We start from the raw sequence: 21,235 nt of genomic DNA, 5'->3' as shown, positions 1-21,235 counted from the left end.
GGGCGACGAAAATGATAGTGGGGATGGGATGACTTTCCTATGAAGAGAGGCTGAGAAGGCTAGGGCTTTTCAGCTTGGAGAAGAGACGGCTGAGGGGAGATATGATAGAAGTGTATAAAATAATGAGTGGAATGGATCGGGTGAATGTGAAGCGACTGTTCACGCTATCCAAAAATACTAGGACTAGAGGGCATGAGTTGAAGCTACAGTGTGGTAAATTTAAAACGAATCGGAGAAAATTTTTCTTCACCCAACGTGTAATTAGACTCTGGAATTCATTGCCGGAGAACGTGGTACGGGCGGTTAGCTTGACGGAGTTTAAAAAGGGGTTAGATAGATTCCTAAAGGACAAGTCCATAGACCGCTATTAAATGGACTGGAAAAATTCCTCATTTTTAGGTATAACTTGTCTGGAATGTTTTTACGTTTGGGGAGCGTGCCAGGTGCCCTTGACCTGGATTGGCCACTGTCGGTGACAGGATGCTGGGCTAGATGGACCTTTGGTCTTTCCCAGTATGGCACTACTTATGTACTTATGTACTTATGCAATCCGTCAAACACTCTCGGAACTCTGTGATTATTGTATAGCCCCTGACGCAGCCCTGATGGGCGAAACACAGCCTGTGTCAGGCTGATTTCTACTGATCTGCTTTGTTGTTTTTCCATCTAAAAGCCAGACTTGGATCATTATAGTCATGTTGCTGCAGTGGCGTTCCTAGGGGAGCTGACAACCGGGGCGGATCGCCGATGTGCCCTGCCCCCCGGGTGCAGCGCGACCCCCCCCCCCCCCCCCGGTGCACGCCGCTGGGGGGGGGTGCCGCGCACCTGTCCGCTCCGTTCGTTTCCTTGCTCCCTCTGCCCCGGAACAGGAAGTAACCTGTAACTATTGTTATTTCTAATCACTAAGGGTCCCTTTTACAAAGGTGTGCTCAAAAATGCCTCTCTACCCTTATCTCCCCTTACGTTCCTACCCGTAACCTCTGCTCTCAAGACAAATCACTCCTTTCAGTACCCTTCTCCACCACCGCCAACTCCAGGCTCCGCCCCTTCTGCCTCGCCTCACCCCATGCTTGGAATAAACTCCCTGAGCCCATACACCAGGCCCCCTCCCTGCCCATCTTCAAATCCTTACTCAAAGCCCACCTCTTCAATGTCGCCTTCGGCACCTAACCACTATATCACTATTCAGGAAATCTAGACTGCCCCAACTTGACATTTCATCCTTTAGATTGTAAGCTCCTTTGAACAGGGACTGTCCTTCTTTGTTAAACTGTACAGTGCTGCGTAACCTAAGACCTTGGAAGTTAAGATGATGCAATTTTGACACAAGCAAAAGAAGTCTTAACAGGTTTCCTATCACATTATAAACCATAACATTATACTGTGTTTTCATCTTCTAATCACCCATTCATCTCCTTGTTTCTTTACATTCCACCCTACCTTTCCCCACAAGACTATTTTTTAGAATATTTTATGTTTCACTTATATATTATGATATTGTCATCATTTGCTCATTTCTGACCTAAAGAAGAAGGCATTGCTTTCAAAAGCTAGTCAAAAATCTATATTCAGTTAGTCTAATAAAAAAAAGTTTCATTTTCTATATTATTTTTTTGGTTTATTTCTATTACCTTTAAAGTGGACTAACATGGTACCCACATTATTTTATCCAAACTGGTGTAGACACTCAAATTTAGCTGAGTTCTTCTATCAATGTTTTTTTTTTTTTTAAATTTTGGTGGCTGAGTAAATCTTTTAGTTCCTTCACTTTAGCTGGTTTATTTTGTCACAGAGGCCCAGATGCACAAAACCTAATGAGCCCACAACTTGCGTTTTAAACTGGTTCCAGCCAGTTTAAAACGCAAGTACTTCACCCCGGGCATGCACTAAGGGCATTTTCCCTGCCACGGTAGCAGGCAACGAAAACGGAATGCAAATGATTGAAAAGCTATTATAATGAGCTGCACTACCGTTGCAGCCCATTATAATGAGATGCACTACCGTTTTTCCGATTCCCTTACCGTAGGAACCCTAACGAGATGTCTGACCTCTCGTTAGGGCTCCTGTGAGGGAATCGGAAAGGAAAAGCGCCCCCAAAAAAGGTAAAAAAGAAAAAAAAAAGCAGGGAGCGCATGTGAGGGGCGTCCTTTAAGGACGTACTCTCCCTGCGCTTCTGAGAGACGTCTTCTTTTCGCATTTTTTTTTAGCTCTGCAGGTGCTGGTGTTTTTCCCCCCTTCTATTTTGTCTTCGCCGCCCCTCCACAGCAAAACTTTTATATTTTCCTGGTTGCCGGAGAATCGGGACGTCCCTTTAGATTAGGCTCCTCTTCCTGGTCTCTTCAGCCAATCAGAGCGCGTTTCGCTGACAAAAGCCAGCTAAGCCCGTCGATGATACGCTGAAACCTTCTGCTCAGTGTGCTGCTGCGGCTAGGAAAGCGAATAGAATGTTGGGTGTCATTAGGAAGGGTATGGAGTCCAGGTGTGCGGATGTTATAATGCCGTTGTATCGCTCCATGGTGCGACCGCACCTGGAGTATTGTGTTCAGTACTGGTCTCCGTATCTCAAAAAAGATATAGTAGAATTGGAAAAGGTACAGCGAAGGGCGACGAAAATGATAGTGGGGATGGGACGACTTTCCTATGAAGAGAGGCTGAGAAGGCTAGGGCTTTTTAGCTTGGAGAAGAGACGGCTGAGGGGAGATATGATAGAAGTGTATAAAATAATGAGTGGAATGGATCGGGTGGATGTGAAGCGACTGTTCACGCTATCCAAAAATACTAGGACTAGAGGGCATGAGTTGAAGCTACAGTGTGGTAAATTTAAAACGAATCGGAGAAAATTTTTCTTCCCCAACGTGTAATTAGACTCTGGAATTCGTTGCCGGAGAACGTGGTGCGGGCGGTTAGCTTGACGGAGTTTAAAAAGGGGTTAGATAGATTCCTAAAGGACAAGTCCATAGACCGCTATTAAATGGACTTGGAAAAATTCCGCATTTTTAGGTATAACTTGTCTGGAATGTTTTTACGTTTGGGGAGCGTGCCAGGTGCCCTTGACCTGGATTGGCCACTGTCGGTGACAGGATGCTGGGCTAGATGGACCTTTGGTCTTTCCCAGTATGGCACTACTTATGTACTTATGTACTTATGTACTTATGACGTCCCGATTCTCCGACTCAGGTACCGAAGGAATAGAGAATGCAAGTGAGCTAGAACGAGTAGCTCATTTGCATTCCCTATCGTTGATGCATTCCCGTTCCCTACCGATTCGCTATGGAATCGGTAGGGAACGGGAATTACCGACGTCTTTAATGCATCTGGGCCAGAGTTCTTAGCAGGGACTCCTAAGGCTTGAATATTAGACTAGAACAAGACAAAAACAAGGATTGCTGAAGGTAAGTCATACATATTTTAATGAGTAGTCTGTGTCAAGGGCTGAAATTTTAAACACTTGGGGTCTGTTTACTAAGGTGCACTAACGAATTTAGTGTGTGCTAAATGATAAGATGCCTATTATATTCCTATGGGCATCTTATCATTTAGCATGCACTAAATCTGTTAGCGCACCTTAGTAAAAGGACCCCTTAAATCTGGACCACTGGAGAATAAACAACCTTTGAAGGCTGTTGAACTTTAACACCACTAAAAAGAAACTTAACATTTCTGATACATTTTGGATTAGAAATAAGGGAAATTTCAAACAAATACATACCCCTACTCAAAAATAAACTTTCCTTTGGAAGTTATGACATACTTATATTTAATTTTCAAGAAGGAAATATAAATAAATATTAAAACATGTAGTATTATTAATAATCACCAATAATTGATAGAGATGTAGAGATATTTATTGCATTTCTATTTTAGTTTCTCCTTCTTACCTTTGTGTACTCACTAGAAATAAATGCCACTTCAAGTCCAACAAACATCGTCAAAGGGATAAGAAGACATTGGCGTTTATCTCGAAGATGATAGAAGGTTGCTAAAAATGTTGTACAGAAGGACTGATTTTTGTCCTCCGTGGTCTGCCCTCCCAGAAATATAGCAGTCAGTGCCACTGCCAGAATGCCACAGCCTAATGATAAATTTAAGAACCATTAGATTGATCCAGATACAAATGAAATACTAAGCAATGTAATGAACATCCTTTAATTATTAATTACATGGCAGCTTGACGGTAGGTCTCTATTTCATTTGCACTTGAAAGCACTGATGTAAATGAAGTGACTATTAACATCTAGGAACTCATGCAATTTAATTTCTTAAACAAAATACAATTGAAAGATCCCCTCAGACTGTTGGCAGGTTTACCACATTGGATGTTGCTGTGGCCATTGGCAGGAGAGAATGTGCATCGCATCTGCCCCAGTGATCCCCCGCTGGACCACCAGGGGTTGAGTTAGGACTGAGGACCTGCAGGGAGTTCAGCGGCTCCCACATAGAGGAAAGGGTCAGAAGAGGAAGCCTTGGGGAGGGGGACCTTGCATCATGGGACGCAGAGGGGCCATGAGAAGGGGATCGGCTCATTTTATTTTGTGTCATTTCTCATGATGAGACAAGGGGGGGGGGGGGGCTGAACAAAACAGTAATTCCTATTAATGACATGGGAAATGACATGAAACAAAAAATTACCCCACATATTAAAGTCAATGTGATGACAGGAGCACATGTACTATATGTTACCTGGATATAGGTGTGCTTAGGGATGGGTTTAGGGCATAGAATGGGCAAAATTACAATTTATGCATGTGCTTTATTAAATATATGCATTCACTGCAGCTTCATTTAACTACAATTTCTACAACTTTTCGGTGAAAATATTATAAAGATACATACAAGGGCTACGAGAAGGGGCGGTCCCAACCGTATTATCGAAAAAGATGGGCGGCCATCTTTTCTTTCGATAATACGGTTGGGTCCGGCCAAATGTCAGAGATGGGTGGGTTTGAGATGGTCAGCATCGGTTTTCAGCAATAATGGAAACCGAACGCTGCCATCTCAAAAACGAACACATCCAAGGCATTTGGTCGTGGGAGGGGCCAGGATTCATAGTGCACTGGTCCCCCTGACATGCCAGGACACCAACCGGGCACCCTAGGGGGCACTTTTAAAAATAAAAACAAAACATTAAAATACCTCCCAGGTGCATCGCTCCCTTACCTTTGGTGCTGAGCCCCCCAAATCCTCCCCAAAACCCACTCCCCACAACTCTACACCATCTCCCGAGGGTGCCCAAATTGGTATAATCGAAAGCCGATTTTGGGCGCCCCCAACTGCACTCCGTCGCGGAGACGAACAAAGTTCACGGGGGCGTGTTGGCACAGTAGCAAAGGCGGGACAGGGGCTGGCATGGGAATGGTTAACAGATGGGCGGCTTCAGGCAATAATGGAAAAAAAAAGGGTGCCTGCAGCGAGAATTTAGGTCGCTTTTTTTGGACCCTTTTTTTTCACGACCAAGTCCCAAAAAAGTGCCCGAACTGCCCAGATGACTACCGGAGGGAATCAGGGATGATCTCCCTGACTCCCACAGTGGTCACCAACCCCCTCCCACCAAAAAAAAAACAACTTTAAAAACTTTTTTTGCCAGCCTGTATGCCAGCCTCAAATGTCATACCCAGCTCCATCACAGCAGTATGCAGGTCCCTGGAGCAGTTTTTAGTGGGTGCAGTGCACTTCAGGCAGGTGGACCCAGGCCCAACCACCCCCCCCCCCCCCCCCTACTTGTTACACTGTGGATTTAAGCTAATATTGTATAACAGCTTAGTGCACATCATTCTGCTACCTAACTTTAGGCAGTTTATAGAGAACAAACAAAAAAGCCCGTTTCTGAACAAATGAAACGGGCCCCAGGAAGGCTGTCGTCTAAGCGTTTTCTCGTCTCCCCTGCCCTCCCCTCCATGTCGAGTGACTCTCCCCTGACCTCCCTTCCATGTCCAGTGATTCTCCCCTGCCCTCCCCTCCATGTCCAGCGATTCTCCCCTCCTCTCCTCTGCCCTTCCATCTCATCTCATCCATGTCCAGCAATCCTCCCCTCCACTCCATACCTGAGCTTGGCTCATGTCGCCTCCAGCCTTTCCTTGCCTTCCCTCTACCACTACTACTACTACTATAAATCACTTCTATAGTGCTACCAGTCATATGCAGCGCTTTACAATTGAACATGAAGAAGACAGTCCCTGCTCAAAAGAGCTTACAATCTAAATCAGGACAAACAGACAGGACCAAAAAGGAGAAGGGAAGGACAGACAGAAGGACACATAAGGATAAGATAAAAGTTACAAGTCAGGGGTCGAAAGCAGCATCAAACAGGTAGGCCTTTAGCCCGGATTTGAAGGCAGCCAGGGATGAAGCTAGACATAATGGCTCAGGAACCCTATTCCAGGCATAAGGTGCGGCAAGATAGAAGGAGCGGAGTCTGGAGTTAGCGATGGAGGAGAAGAGTGTAATTAGGAGAGATTTGCCTAGTGAACGGAGTGTCCCGCCCTCCTCTGACATCATTTTGTCTTTCCACGAGGGCGGGACACAGAGGGAAGGGAACGCTGGAGGTGAGCTGACATAAGCTCATTAGCATACAGTTATGATCCCAGCCAGACATCCAGGGACGCAGATTGACCAATTATTATTTAGAGAGATTATCCCCTTTAATGCACATTAGGACTCACTACTGAAATTTAAACCACCACATGACCAACATTCTCTGGTTTGTGTCTTTACCATATTCTACTCAGGCTTTTGCTATAAAATTCATTTTATGAAAAGACTGTCATACAGTTTTGTTTTTCAGAGGTGCCCTGATTTGTTAATTGCCAAAGGAAGAATTTTAGGGATTTGTAGATGTGATCTCATTTACAGACAGTTTCTCCGATGCCACCTCAAGCTCTCAACAGACACTGGAAAGAAAGCAATGATCAAACAACAAAGGTAGAAAATGCCCCCCCCCCCTCAATTTATTAATAATATTATGCCAGCTCTGGGAAATGTGCATCTCTGACTTCTTGCATTTCAGTTTCTATTTGTATTACTTTGATAGGTTTTCTATATAGATTTGGACTGTGTTTGATTTTTACAGGGTTTGTTTCCCGGAGCTCTAAAGGGATTCTCCCCTACCCCGGGGCAGCTGATATTATAGAGACCCATCTTAATTTGTCTACCCAGAGTCTATTCAGACCTAGCTAGGCTACTGTCATGATTTGTTCACTCATTGCCATGAGAATCCTTGGACTAGAGCCATGTGCTGCAGGTGAAACTTAAGGCTGGCTAGTATTGAGCCATGGCTACTAGTATTGAGCACTGGCTAGGATTTTCTTCATCTGTGAATGCAGCATATCCAGCATCAGTGAACAAAGGAACAGAAGTCAGGCTTTGGCAGATGATCCCCGAACTCACATGTGAAGGGCAACTATGTAGCTTTGGTGCCCACATTTATGTGTGCATTACGAGGTAAATTCTATAAATGGCACCTAAAAATCGCTGCTGAAAATTGTACATACTGAGTGCTATTCTAAAAAGGGTACACATCCTTTATAGAATAGTGCTTAGGGCACCGGCAATTACACCTGCTAAAAGCTGATATAAATACCAGTGCCTAAATTAGACGTGACCCTGCCGAATTCTGCATGTATGTGCATAAAATTTTGGAACACCTCCGGAACACCCTTGAAATGCCCCAAGCCATGCCCCCAAAATTTTACGCACATTCGGATTTACATGCAGATTGTTATAGAATACGATCTGTGTGTAAATCCTAACTAAAGTCAATTGACACCAATAATTGGTTGTTAGCCAATTATTGGCACTGATTGGCTTGTTAAGCAATTAAGTTGCGTGTGCAAATTGACTATGCATGCTGATTTGCCTGCGCAAGTTTAGACGCCATATATAGAATCTGGGGGTATGTGTGTAAATGTTTAGAATAATGGCATATATGCGTGGAACTGCTGTTGTACAATTTGCGCTTAGGGGTGAATTCTATATATGTTGCCTAAAAAATTGTTGCCCCAAAAAACTGCTATTCTATAAGTTGCACTTAAGTTTGGTATGGTTTATAGAATAGTACTTAAGCACAGGGGTGGTGTGCACATTTAGGCGCCGCTATTTGCACCAACAAAAATGTGATGGAAATGCTAATGCCTAAATTTAGGCTCATTGCCCCAATTGCATATGTAACTTGAAACCACGTCTACACTCCACCCCGAAACACCCATGACCCACCCATTTCCATACCCCCTTTTTTGGGCTGCGTGTAAAATGTAAGCATGGGTCCCACCAATTAAATCTAATTACTGCCAATAATTGCTTGTTAAAAAAACAATTATTGGCACTAATTGGCTCATTATTCTATTAAATTGCATATGCAAATTGGGTGCATGCCCAAATTTGCACACACAATTTTTGGCAACTTTTATAGAATTAGGGAGTTAGTGCCTGTATCTCAGTGCCTATCGTTAGGTGCCAATTACTGAACCTACAGCCTAGTGTACAATATTACTACTAAGCCACTAGGCTTGACCATAGAGTTGAAACTTTGACAATGGCATTATCGCTTATAAGTTTTAGATTTGTATTAATTTAACTATATTTTGCAATGAAAAGATAATTATTTTATTTATTATGGAATCATGAAAATTACAAGCAACTACCTTCACCACTTGGACCCCCCCAGACCTTCTCCCCAAATAAAACTTACCAGTGTAAACAGCTAGCAAAGTGTAGACTAAGATTTTAGCTGGATGATGGGATTCTGTAGAGTTATTTGAAGTAAATGCTCCTGGGCAATCACCTGCTCCACAATGTGCATAGGCTGATGAATTCAGGATCTCCACTAAGAAAATGTGAATGAAAACTTGGTGATTACAGATAAATATCAATATAATATATTGAAGGTGATTCAGAAGGGTTAGGTATGATTTACACATATAAAAAGCTGATTTACTCATGTAAATTTCCCTATACATATAAGTGGTGATTTTAGGACATTTTCACTTATTAGCCCCATTTCCATCTTAGATAAAACATAGAATTGGAACAGAGATATCCAAGTTGGGATGTGACACATTCTGGCGGTATGTTAGAAAAGGATCTGCTGACATTGAGCCTTTTCTAAAAACATACAGGAATGCACATGTATGCACTAATTACATACAATGGAGGCAATCATTTTACAACTAGGCAACATATATGTCTACTTGTCAGCTCTTAAATGTTAGTTGGCATTTCAGAATCTAGACTTGTAAGTGCCAACGCAAAGACGAGCCATTTTGGAAACCTATGCATCTAAATGCTCCCAAATAAACACAGATCATTCAGCATAATCAATTTTATGAGAAAAAACACTGGGGAATTAAGGGGCAAAATCTCCTAACTCCTCCTGTAGAGTGCTGCCCAAAATGAGTACCTTTACAAAACCTATATGTACCCAGGATCAGCTATAAATCCCCGATGTTGATCACCGTGATCACAGACATGTATCCCCCTTTTGAAATAGGAATACACATGTATGTTCTTGCCCTGGGCTAGTCCTGCCCACCCCATATCTCCTTGCCATATGCATGTATTGCAGGTCTACTATGACACCCTGTCAAAAGAAACCGGTCAAAAGAAACCAGACAAAAAAGTTCCCGACATAAAAGTCCCTGACAAAATAGACTCCTGACAAAAGGGCCTGATGAAATAGATTTACTGAGAAAGTCCACGGCTTGTCACTTGAAAGTCCTGGCACCTGCCTACGGCTTGACTTCACTATCCACACTTGGTATCTAGTGAGAATCATAAATCTGCTTGACAAGATAATCCAGCTTGATTAAGGAGGTTTCCCTGCCCTGTTTTGTGTAGAGTCTATTTTGTCTTGGGGGTTTTTTTGTCGGTTTTTTTTTTTGTCATGGTCTATTATCTCGGGGTGCTGGTCTACTACATGTGTAAATCCCAACTTTCTAAAATTAGCCAGTCAACATTCTGCCCACAGCAGTCAGTGTTTTTTTAAAAAAATGCCAATTGGCACAGGCAGAATTAGCTTCAAATATTCAGTGCTGGGTCTTGTTGGGGCACCAGCACTGAATATTCAGGAGTAATTAAAGTCTGACTGCCTAAGTTTATGTGGGTCCCAACTCAGTATCAGCTGGGATCTGTATAAAGAACACATGTGCCCTCTGCTCCTTTGACTCCCACTCCCTCCCCCACAATGCTGATCCCCCTTCCTTCTATCATCAATGTGAAGAAGGGCTGACCACCCCCACCTCTCTCTTTCCCATAGCCCCCTGGGTCTACCTAGTAGAGGCCTAATGGTCTAGTTGAGTCAAAAGGGCTCCTGCCCATCACAGCCCCTTTTACAAAATGGCCACCACAACTTCTAATGGCACCCTCACAGTACTAGTGAGAATCATGAGACTGCTACTAGAGGTTGGGGTAGACCTTTTGTAAAAGCAGTTGTGATGGGCAGGAACAAATGGGTATCATTCCTGCCTTTTGTACCCCACTAGAGCACCAGGACTCTACTAGATAGGCGCTGTGGGTGTTCAAGCACCCCCAATATTTTAACCCGCCGTCGGAAGAACGGGCAGCTCCTTGTGACTCTGGGCAAGTCACTTAACCCTCCATTGCCCCAGGTACAAATAAGTACCTGTATATGTAAGCCGCATTGAGCCTGCCATGAGTGGGAAAGCATGGGGTACAAATGTAACACAAAAAAAAAAGTTCCAGTTCCAACCCCAGCCAGCCTGACCTGCCCGCCCTCTTCTCTCTCAACAGTCCTCCGTCCTCACCTTCCTGCTGCCCAGAATTTAAAACTCATCTTACCTTGGGTTCCAGCAGCAGTGAAAGGCGAGCAGGCTCAGCTTCAGCCTTCCCTTCTCTCTCAGCTCTGGTCCCGCCCTCATTTCCTGTTTCCGTGAGGGCGGGACCAGAGCTGAGAGAGAAGGAAAGGCTGAAGTTGATCCTGCTCGCCTTTCACTGCTGCCGGGACCGAGGTAAGGTGAGTTTTAAATTCTGGGCACCAGGAAGGCGAGGACAGAGGACAGTTGTGGGAGAAGAGGTTGGGCTGGGGTTGGGACTGGAACTCGAAGGAGAGGGAGGGGCTGAAAATGGGCAGGTGGTGGTTGGGGGTTTGTTACTGGACATGAAGGGGAGGGGAGGGGAGAGAGGAGAAATCGCTGGACATGGAAGAGAGGGCAGAGGACAGATGACACTTGTTGGACATGGATGGTTGAGAGGGGAGGGCAGGAGAGGGAGGAGAATTTGCTGGACATGGATGAGAGGGGAAGGGGAGAGATGACACTTGTTGGACATGGATGGATGAGAGGGGAGGGCAGGAGGAGAATTTGCTGGACAATGATGAGAGGAAAGGGCAGGGGAGAGAGGAGAATTGCTGGATATGAATGGAGGGGGAAGGGGGGAGGGGGTATGTCCTACGGGAGAGGAAGAAGGTGGAAGTGGGAGTGGACAGGGTTTCTTGGTCAGCCCTTCTTCACGTAGTGGGTGGGAAGGAGCAGAATCGGGATTATGGGGAGGGAAAAGGCACCTATAAATCTGTCCAGCCCCATCCCTATCTCTCTTTCCTTCCCTTATCTCCAGGCTATTCTTCTATTTCTTACCCTCTACCCCACCTCCTATTGCCTCTCTTTAACCATTATTTTAACCCCATTTCACTCTCATTCAGCCCCTTCGTCTCATATCCCTTCCCATTACTCCCATTCCTTTTCAATGCCTTTCATCCTCTCTCCTGTCTTCCAGGTCATTCATATTACATCTCAACCATTCCCCACACTTCTTCCCCTCTCTCTTACTCAAAATTTCATTCATTTTCCCAATCTATCAACACCCCCCCCCCCCCCAGTCATACCTACCAATTCCCCAGGTCTTACCTATCCCCTCAAAATTCCTTTGCCATCTCTCCCATCCATAATTCCCTGCTCTCCCCCCTCAAAATAATTCTCCCCCCCACCCTTGAGTAACATCCATCTTCTGCTCTGTTCCCATACCCCCCACCCCTGAGTCCCATTCATCTTATTTTTCTAGGGTTTCTGGTCCATTTGACATTTCTTCTCTCGCCATGTCCACCATCATTCCCTGTGTGTCCATACCTGCCCTAAGATCTCCCCTCTGTCCAGGGCCATGCTGATGCAGTAAGCGCCGCAGGGGGGCGCCACTGCCCTGCCATCCCTCTGCTCACTTGCAAAATCTTTCACCTGAACTTGTGATTCTCCTAGCTCCGCTGCCCTCCCCTTTTCATGCAAAGGAGCAGTATTAATTGAGGCAGGCACGCTCTTCAAGTTACTGAGAATCCAACCAGATTGCTATTTATGCTTCGGTTTGGGACTAGCTCCTCAGTCAGGGTGAGTTTCAGAGCTTGAAACATCATTCAAGTTAAAGAGAACCTGAAATTTTAAAAGTGCTAAAAATAAGTTTTAAAAGTATTTGCCTTAAATCTAATTGCAGAATTCAGGTGCTGGGAGTCTGTACTTGGTTGTCATATGCTCAGATTTGTTTAAATCATATGCAAATTAGTCCGGTGTTTTTCACTAAACATTCCCATGAGTGTCTGTATGTTAATCTGCATTCAAATAGAGCTCTCTGATTGGATGATCAGCTTCTGTTACGAAATCTGCCCGGGAAGTGAACAGAGTGAGAGCTGTCCTTTGCCAAGAGAGACATCCAGCTGTGACTTCCTGTGTTTGTTGACTGAAGTTATAAAAGAGTGCCTGATTGTGGTAAATGAGAAAATATAAGTGAAAAGAGATTGGTGGCGATTGAAGTTTCTCTAGTGAGAAAAGGATCTGAATATTTCAGGATTACTTGAAGTTTATGAAGAATAGAAAAGGGTGAATTTCAGTTTAAGAGTGTTTAAATCCTATAAGCTATATAAAGGCTAGGTAGATTTAAGTGACTGTAAGCAAGGAAACCTTAATATTTGATCTGAAATAGTTGATCAGAGATAAATGTTTGATCTGAATTTTATCCTTTGGTGCAAAGGAGATTAGAATGCAATAGAGTATTTCTTTCTGTTTACCAGTACAGTCAAATAATTCCATTCCACTTAAATAATTTTTGTTATATATATGAGGGAGTAGTATCTGGATTTATTGTAAATCAAATTGATTCCATTCACAGGAATTCATATTCACCTTCATGCATTCATCCGATATTATCTTTTAAGGATGAAGTTTTATTTTATGTTCACTCTGTCTCTTGTGAGCTGAGCACAGTTAGTTTCCTCGGCTGGCACGACTACATATTAGAGGTATTTTGATACTGTGTGAAGTTTTACCACAGACAGGTGACATATATAAAACATTCTCCTTGGATAGGATGTGATATGTGAAAATACATTTTGCTTTAATGAAATTGCTAAACTTTAGAGTCAGAGACTTATCAATGAGGGATACATACAGTGCTATTTTTTCCTGAGGTCTGGCTTACTTGCCTGCTCCCTTCTGTTCCTGCTCTGCTGGACGGGGGGAGGGGGGGGGGGCGCCAACCGATAGTCTGCAGGGGGGCACCAGAGACCCTAGGCACGGCCCTGCCTCTGTCCCTGGCCCTATTCCTCCCCCTTGTTCAGCACCTATTCTCTTTGTCCCCATACCCCTTCCCCTGTGTCCAGCATCACCCATCTATGCTCCTGTCCCTCATCGTGACCAGCTTCTCCTTGTTCTCCTGCACTTTCTATCCCAGGGCCAGTATATCTCTCCCCTTGCCCCCTCCCCACAGTCCAGCATCTCTGTCTCTCCAACTCTTTCCCCCATCTCCCCACCATCCAGTCTCTCTTTTCCCTCTGCTCACTCTTTACCATCCCAACATCTTTCGATTTCTCTCTCCCCCTTCCCTCAGTGGCACCAGCATCTCTTTGCTCTTTTCCTCACCCCTTCATCTGATCTCTTAGTTCTCTCGATTCCGCCAACTTCATCCAGTATCTCTCCTCAACCCCACCCCTGAGATCAGACATCTCTGTTTCTCTCCCCATGTCTGCTCGCCCACAAGTTCGGCATCTTTATCTTCCCTGTTCTCCCGGCATGGTCTAGCACGGCTGGCACATTCTCTCTATTCCCCTCCTCCTCCCCCCCCCCCCCCCCCCCGCAGTGGTTTTCCAATAATTTGCTACATTGCCGGCAGTGTCAGCCATTCAAGTAGACTACCACTGGCTGGCTTGAGAACTGTTTTCTGTGCTGCATCCTGCCTAGGAACAGGGCCGGCCTTAGCAATTGCGGGGCCCTGTTCAGACCAGTTCAGTGGGCTCCCCCCCTGCCCGCACCTGCTTGCTCACCCCCCCCCCCCCCCCACACACACCTGCGTCCACCACTATAAGCCAGAATTTATCAGTTTAAAAGGAGGTTTAGGGTTCTTGGAGCCCCACCTCACCCCATACCTTGATAAGCATCCACCATGTTTCAGTAGAGAGTGGCAGACAGCGGCAGTGATTTTCATATCTCATCAGCTGCCAAACCTAGAGCCTCTTCGCTGCTGCATCCTGCCCTTGCGGAAGCAGTAAGTGACATCAAAAGGGGGCGGGACACACCGAAGAGGCTCTGGGCTTGGCAGCTGATGGGATATGAAAATTGCTGCTGCTGCCTGATGCTCTCCAGTGAAATGTGGATGCACATTAAGATACAGAGCAGGGAGCTGTTCCGAGGGAGGACAGACGTGCCAGGGATGTGGTCTGCCTGAATGACTGACACTGCAGGCAAAGTACCAAAGGTTGGAGGACTGCTGGGGGAAAGAGGAAGTGGAAGGGTATAGAGAGGAGGTCCCAGGCCATGCTCAGGCAGGGGGAGAGGAAGAGGGAGAGGTACTGAATCTGAAGGGGGGGGCAGGTATATGATGCCATGTAAAATTGGGGTGACAAAGGGGTGGTAAGCCATTTTGTTGGGATGGCACTTACTACCACATGCCACCCCATACTGATGCCTATGGCTGGGACCCACATAATTGTCTTTTCTGCAGTCCTATTTATGTTGTTAAATTAGCCAGTTAAAGGCCCCTTTTTGCATAGGTGCGCTAGCATTTTAGTGTGCACTAAAAATTAACATGCGATAAACGCTAAGATGCCCATTATATTCCTGTGGGCATCTTAGCATTTAGCGTATGTGAATTTTTAGCATGAACTAAAAACACTAGCTTGCCTTTGTAAAAGACCCCCTAAGTTCTGAATGTTAGCACTTAACCAGCCAAGTGCTGGTTCTGCCCCTGGAACACCCCCAAAATAGCCGGTTTTGAGTTTAGCGCTAACCAGTTATTTTCAGCAGCTCTAACTGGTTAAGTGCTGCTGAAAATGACCGGTAAGCCCCAAACAGGTGATATAACCCACCAGGAGCCATTTCTAGCTGGTTAAATTGCATTGAATATTGACCCCTAAGATGTCAAAGTCAAAACATTCACAGCTCCTCCAGCATTTTACTGTACACCACCTTGAGTGAATTCCTTCAAAAAGGCGGTAAATAAATCCGAATAAATAAATAAATAAATAAATAAATAAATAAATAAATAAAAGGCTTTGCTACCCAAATCTCAGCCTTTTAGAAAAGAAATATATGGATGTCAGGACCCCTATGTTTTTATAATCAGTATGAATTAGAATATGCCTAAAAATGTTTTACTTGGATATTCTGTAGCATTATGGCAGGCAGAACAGAAGCAGATCAGAAACAGAAAATAAATCTTCCAAATCTTTATTCTGAAATTAAACCAGCAAGCTTGGAAAATTTTTATCTGTGTCTGATCTGCTTCAGTTCTGCCTACCCTCTTGGAGTTTGCAGATCGCCTGACCAGTTGCTTTCTTATTCTTTAGCATTATACTGACATCTAGTGATTAAATTGAAAATCACATTTTTTTGTTTTACTTTTTATATTTTTATTTATGACATCTTTTGGTTGTGCATTAATTTATTCGCTATTTGTACAGCCAGGGTTGGCCAGTGATCTTTAAGTATATTCAGCATCACTTGATATGAATAGCAGTGCTAAATATACATAATATATTTAAACATCCCAGCTGGTCTTTAAAAAATATACTGACTGTGGTATTTGAACTTTGACCTGTGATATTTTTTAATTCAATAGTAAAATAAGCTTGATGACTGCAATGTGTGCTGTTGCTGTACACACCAACTTAATTATGAGATTATCCAAGGTCCAGTTTGTGGTCATAATTAACTGAAGACTCAAAAAATGAATCAAACTGTTTTGAAGGGAGAGTTCATTAAATAAGTATTTTACCTTTAGTAGAATTGTGGCCAAATATCAATGATGATATGAGATTTCCAAACACACCTGACAATTGGAAAATAAGAAAGAAAATTCCGAAGTATTGGTTGACAATATCTTTTCCGAGCTTCCCTGCTTTCTCAGCATATTTATTTCCAATCACAGTGAGGTAGGTACTTTTGCTGGTCCACAGAGGGCCACCTCCTAAACCCAAGATGAAGGCTGTAGGGATTAAAGTGTACCTGCAGAATAGCATATTTAATTAATTTATTTGAGGAATTAATTTACACATTTATTTACTTCTGCTTATCCGTAGTATAGATAAAAGGCAATATAAACTCTGTTTTGCATTGGTTATTGTTAGAAATTAAGAGCCTGATATTCAGCTGGTGGCGATCAGTGTTTTGTTGACCGCTGCTGGCGCTAAACCCTGGAAATTCAATGCTGGGCCAGATCTGGGCTCCAGCATTGAATTTTTGAGTTTCCAGAGCCAGCTGAACTTAACCAGCTATGGTTTACCACATAAAGATAGGACTGAATTTTATGCGGTCCTATTTTTGAGGTTAACTTGGCTGGTTAAGTTCTGAATATCAGCCAAGTGCTGACTCCGCCCCCAGAATGCCCCCAAAATAGTCAGTTTTGAGTTCAGCGCTAACCAGTTATTTTCAGTGGTACTAACTGGTTAAGTACCACTCAAAATGATTGGTTAGCCCCAAACAGACAATTGCCTCTCCTCCAATGAGGGTGAGGTAAGGGTGAGGTCATCTGTATTAGCCCAACAGCATGGAATTGCCATTACTGAATACTAGCTTAAGTCCACATTTTCACATCTAACTTTAGGCACAGGTATATACACCAGCCAAAGGTTGGCATAAATGCTGACTCTTAACTACTAAGTACAAAACAGGGGAATCCTCTACGATGATGAATCACAGCAGGAAAAAGTAGAGGCTGACCAAAGACGATTCACCACTGGAGACTTGAATCCAACAGTCTTTATTAGTATAATTAAAAGATGGACCCGACACGGGCCATGTTTCGACGCATGCAAGCGTCTACATCAGGGGTCAAGTAATATACTCCGGATGGAAGCACGGAGCCACAGCTCTGCTGGTATGCGAAGCTGTCACCTTTCGAAACGTGTTAACACTAAAAACCAATGGATGAACACTTGCAACGACTGCAAGTGTTCATCCATTGGATTCCAGTGGTGAATCGTCTTTGGTCAGCCTCTACTTTTTCCTGCTGTCAATCTTAACTACTGGCATATAGCGCATAAATGCAAGTATTCTATAAACTGCGTCTAAATGCTGGATACGTCCCTGATCCACCCATGCCCTGCCCTTGGCCAAGCCCCCTTTGGAGTTGCGCACTATAGAAATTGGGCACACTGTTTATAGCATAAGGGTATAGATCAGTTATGCATGTAATTCCTAATTAGTGCCAATTAGCACTTGTTAAGGCCAATTACTGATAGTTACCACCAATTAAGCACAATTTGGGGCCCTTTTACAAAGGCACACCGAAAAATGGCCTGCTCTGATGTAGGCGCGTAATTTGGACGTGCACATGTCCATTTTTCAGTGCACCTGCAAAAAAGGCCTTTTATGTGGCCGAAAATGGATGTGCGGCAAAATTAAAAGGGAAAGAGACTTGATATACTGCCTTTCTGAGGTTTTTGCAACTACATTCAAAGCAGTTTACATATATTCAGGTACTTATTTTGTACCTGGGGCAATGGAGGGTTATGTGACTTGCCTAGAGTCATGAGGAGCTGCAGTGGGAATTGAACTTAGTTCCCCAAGATCAGAGTCCACTGCACTAACCACTAGGCTACTCCTCCACTCCAGGGCATGTCCATTTTTGGTATGAGTCCTTACCGACACCCATTGACTTATCGGTAAGGTCTCACACGTTAACTGAGCGGTAATCAGGAGAACAGGCTAAATATCAAAATAAATAAATTTCTACTTTTTTAACCTATGGCAATGGTTTTAAAAATACCCTCTCTGGGGCTAATTTTATGAAGCATTTTACCCTTGTAATGCATGTTTTACATGCAGAAAATGGCTCTTATAAAACTGTGTGCAGGTACACATGAATATAAAGTAGGTGTACCAAAAGATTGTACCCACATTTACATGACCGTAATGGACATTACCGGACTCTTCTTCCCCCTTTCCCTCCCTAAGTTCCCCCCAATTGTACCTACCATACATGTACCTCATTCTATCACAATATCACTTTGTATTCATTCATACTATGTATTTGTTCAGACCGGAATCGGCTAACACCGCTAACGGTTATATGAAAGCCACATTGAGCCTGCAAAAAGGTGAGAAAATGTGGGATACAAATGTAACAAATAATAATAATAATCAAGTTAAATCTAATCAGCCTTTCAGAAGGAATCTTAAAACTTGACTTTTTAAGAAATATATTATTTGTTGAATTTAATTGTGATTGTTTATTATTTGATTGACTTTTTGTAATTCCCAGGAGAATGTCCCAGTTGTTCTTTTATATGTGATCTTCTTGGTTGTAGCGGTATATAAGTACTATTGTTATATTGTGTTATAATCTGCATTTGGCGTTCATAGGGGTGTAGTTTGGACAGAGCCAGATAAGAGTTGAGATACACATATGCATTTCACAAAATTTTTACATGTGCATTTATATTGAAATTCAGTCAATGTAGTAAATAGATTAAGAACATTCAACATATGTGCTCTGTTATGAAATTACTTCTTACATGCCACTGGGGAAAAACGCATTTGTTAGAACTATCTAAAATCTGATGTAAACATAAATGGCCATAGCATCTCTCCTTTACTTATATTCTCAAATTTATTTTTTATTTTGCAACATTGGATTGAAAAGCTTAGCCATAACATTTAAGGCATGATAGAAATTTCTATTAATTAAAACACAAATATTGATCCCAACCCAAAAGATATCTACCCAAAATCCTACATTAACCTACCACACTCTAGCAGTCAAAGGTTCAGGGGAAAAGGCCAAGCTTTATTTTTTTTTCCTGACTAAAGGGAAGACTATACAGGCAGCAAACAATATTTAAACACACTTTTGTATAATATATCTGGGAAGAACAATGTACTGTACTATAAACATAAAACTTTAACGAATCAAGCAAACATTGTGGAGCTGTAAAAAAATAAACAGCAGTAAGTTAGGAGAAGAACACAAAAAAGGTGCGAGAATATTGTTAGTAGTACCTGGATGGGTAGAAGTTTCCCACAGTATATGTGATATAGCAGCACATGGCAGCTACAATAGCCCACTTGCAACCAATCGTCTTGATGATAATCGGAGGAAGGAACATTGAAGAGAGGAGAAGAGTTCCATAAATAATACTTAAAGACAAAACGCCCAGTCCTTCTTCGACATTAAGACTGCTCTATAAAATGAAAAGTATAGAGTTATACCTATGCAAGAACACATTAAGTGGCCTTTTACTATGCTCATAGGCACCTATGCACGCCCAACGCATGCCAAATTGGACTTACCACCTGGTTACCATGTGACCCTTGCGGTAATTTCAATTTTGGTGCGCATCTGTTATGCGCGTCTGAAAAATATTTTTTATTTTCTGGTGCGTGGCAGCTATGCATGTCAAGTGGCATTTGATGTGCATAGACCATTCCTGCCCAGTTACCACGTGAGACCTTACCAATGGCTTGGGGTAAGGTCTCAGACCCAAAATGGATGCGCGGCAATTTTCATTTTGCCGCACATCCATTTTTGTCAAAAAAATAAAGGCATTTTTTATAGGTGTGCTAAAATATAATTCTGCGCTTGCCCAAAAAACGCATCTACGCTACCGCAGGCCATTTTTCAGCACACCTTAGTAAAAGGAACCTTAAGGATTCTGTTTACTAAGATGCGCTAGCATTTTTAGTATGCACTAAATGCTAGAGACACCCATATATTCCTATGGGTGTCTCTAGAATTAGCTCGCATTAATTTTTGCATGAGCTAACAACACTTGCGCGCCTATAGCACAGCTTAGTAAACAGGGCACTAAAAATCAAATTGGTCACACACTATGGTGAGGTTAGACAAATGTTTCAAGTCATGTGCTTAACAATATGTGCCTGAGGATTTATGCTTCTAAGTTTGAAAGTTAGGCTTCTAAATTGGCCTCTTTGAAAATCTACTAGAACTGAATGCCAAAGGGATCAATTCAATACAGAGAGCTAAAACTTAGGTGCCTAAAATTTGAGTGCTTAACTAGTATTTTATAATGGCACATTTGCTCATCAAAGCCATTACAGAATACTTGCGTAAGTCCACATTAAAGTACCTAACTTTAGGCGCGACCACTTAGAGTGGTAGAATGGTGTGAGATATATACTTTTTAAAAAAATAAATAAAATATCTATGGCTGGTGTAAGTGGTCATACTTAAATGCAGTTACATATGAGAACGCTTAAGTATCTGGTTATAGAATAACGCCTAAGTGCACTTACATACGTAACTGCCATTTTATCCCCATTTTGCCACTCTGTTTTCATACCTACAGTTAGGCACCAAGGGCCCCTTTTACCAAGTTGCAGCAAAAGAGGACCTGTGCTGGCATCAGTGCGTGTTTTTCACATGCACCAAGACCTCTTTTACCACAGCAAGGAAAAGGGAAGTCTCTCTCTCTTTCCTGCAGAAAATGGCCATGCGGCAAGTAAAGCACTTATGTGGCCATTTTGGGAGAGCCCCTACCGCCAGGGCTGCCGAGAGGGGGGGGGGCAGGGGGGAAAATTCCCTGGGCCCAGGCCTCCAAGGGGGACCAGGCGCCGGAGTCCCCGGTCTCACCAGCCCACCCTCAGCTCCGTCAACAGCCACCCTCCGTCCGTCGCCGGGCCCCCTGCATTCAAATCACAGCGCCTCGCTTCGGGCCTTCCCTCCCTGTGTCCCGCCCTCTTCTGATGTAACTTCCTGTTTCCGCGAGGGCGGGACATGGAGTGAAGGCCCGAAGGGAGGTGCTGTGATTTGAATGCAGGGGGTCCAGCCCAGTGGCGGACGGAGGGGGACTGCC

General features: G+C 43.5%; 1 protein-coding gene across 3 annotated transcripts in view; it reads right to left on the bottom strand.

Moving 5' to 3' along the window:
• LOC115465472 (protein unc-93 homolog A-like) overlaps positions 1-21,235 on the bottom strand; it is a 94,519-nt gene that overhangs the window by 59,231 nt on the left and 14,053 nt on the right. For all 3 annotated transcript variants that reach the window (XM_030195960.1, XM_030195958.1, XM_030195959.1), the window contains exons 3-6: positions 19,422-19,603; positions 16,198-16,427; positions 8,684-8,818; positions 3,879-4,072 (exon numbers count right to left, since the gene is read on the bottom strand). In XM_030195960.1, coding sequence (XP_030051820.1) covers positions 3,879-4,072; positions 8,684-8,818; positions 16,198-16,427; positions 19,422-19,603 — 741 coding nt within the window. The remainder of the gene's footprint in view (positions 1-3,878; positions 4,073-8,683; positions 8,819-16,197; positions 16,428-19,421; positions 19,604-21,235) is intronic.

The sequence above is a fragment of the Microcaecilia unicolor genome, chromosome 3 (genome assembly GCF_901765095.1).
Source record: "Microcaecilia unicolor chromosome 3, aMicUni1.1, whole genome shotgun sequence".
NCBI lineage: Eukaryota > Metazoa > Chordata > Amphibia > Gymnophiona > Siphonopidae > Microcaecilia > Microcaecilia unicolor.
This window is presented reverse-complemented; position numbering and strand designations above follow the sequence as displayed.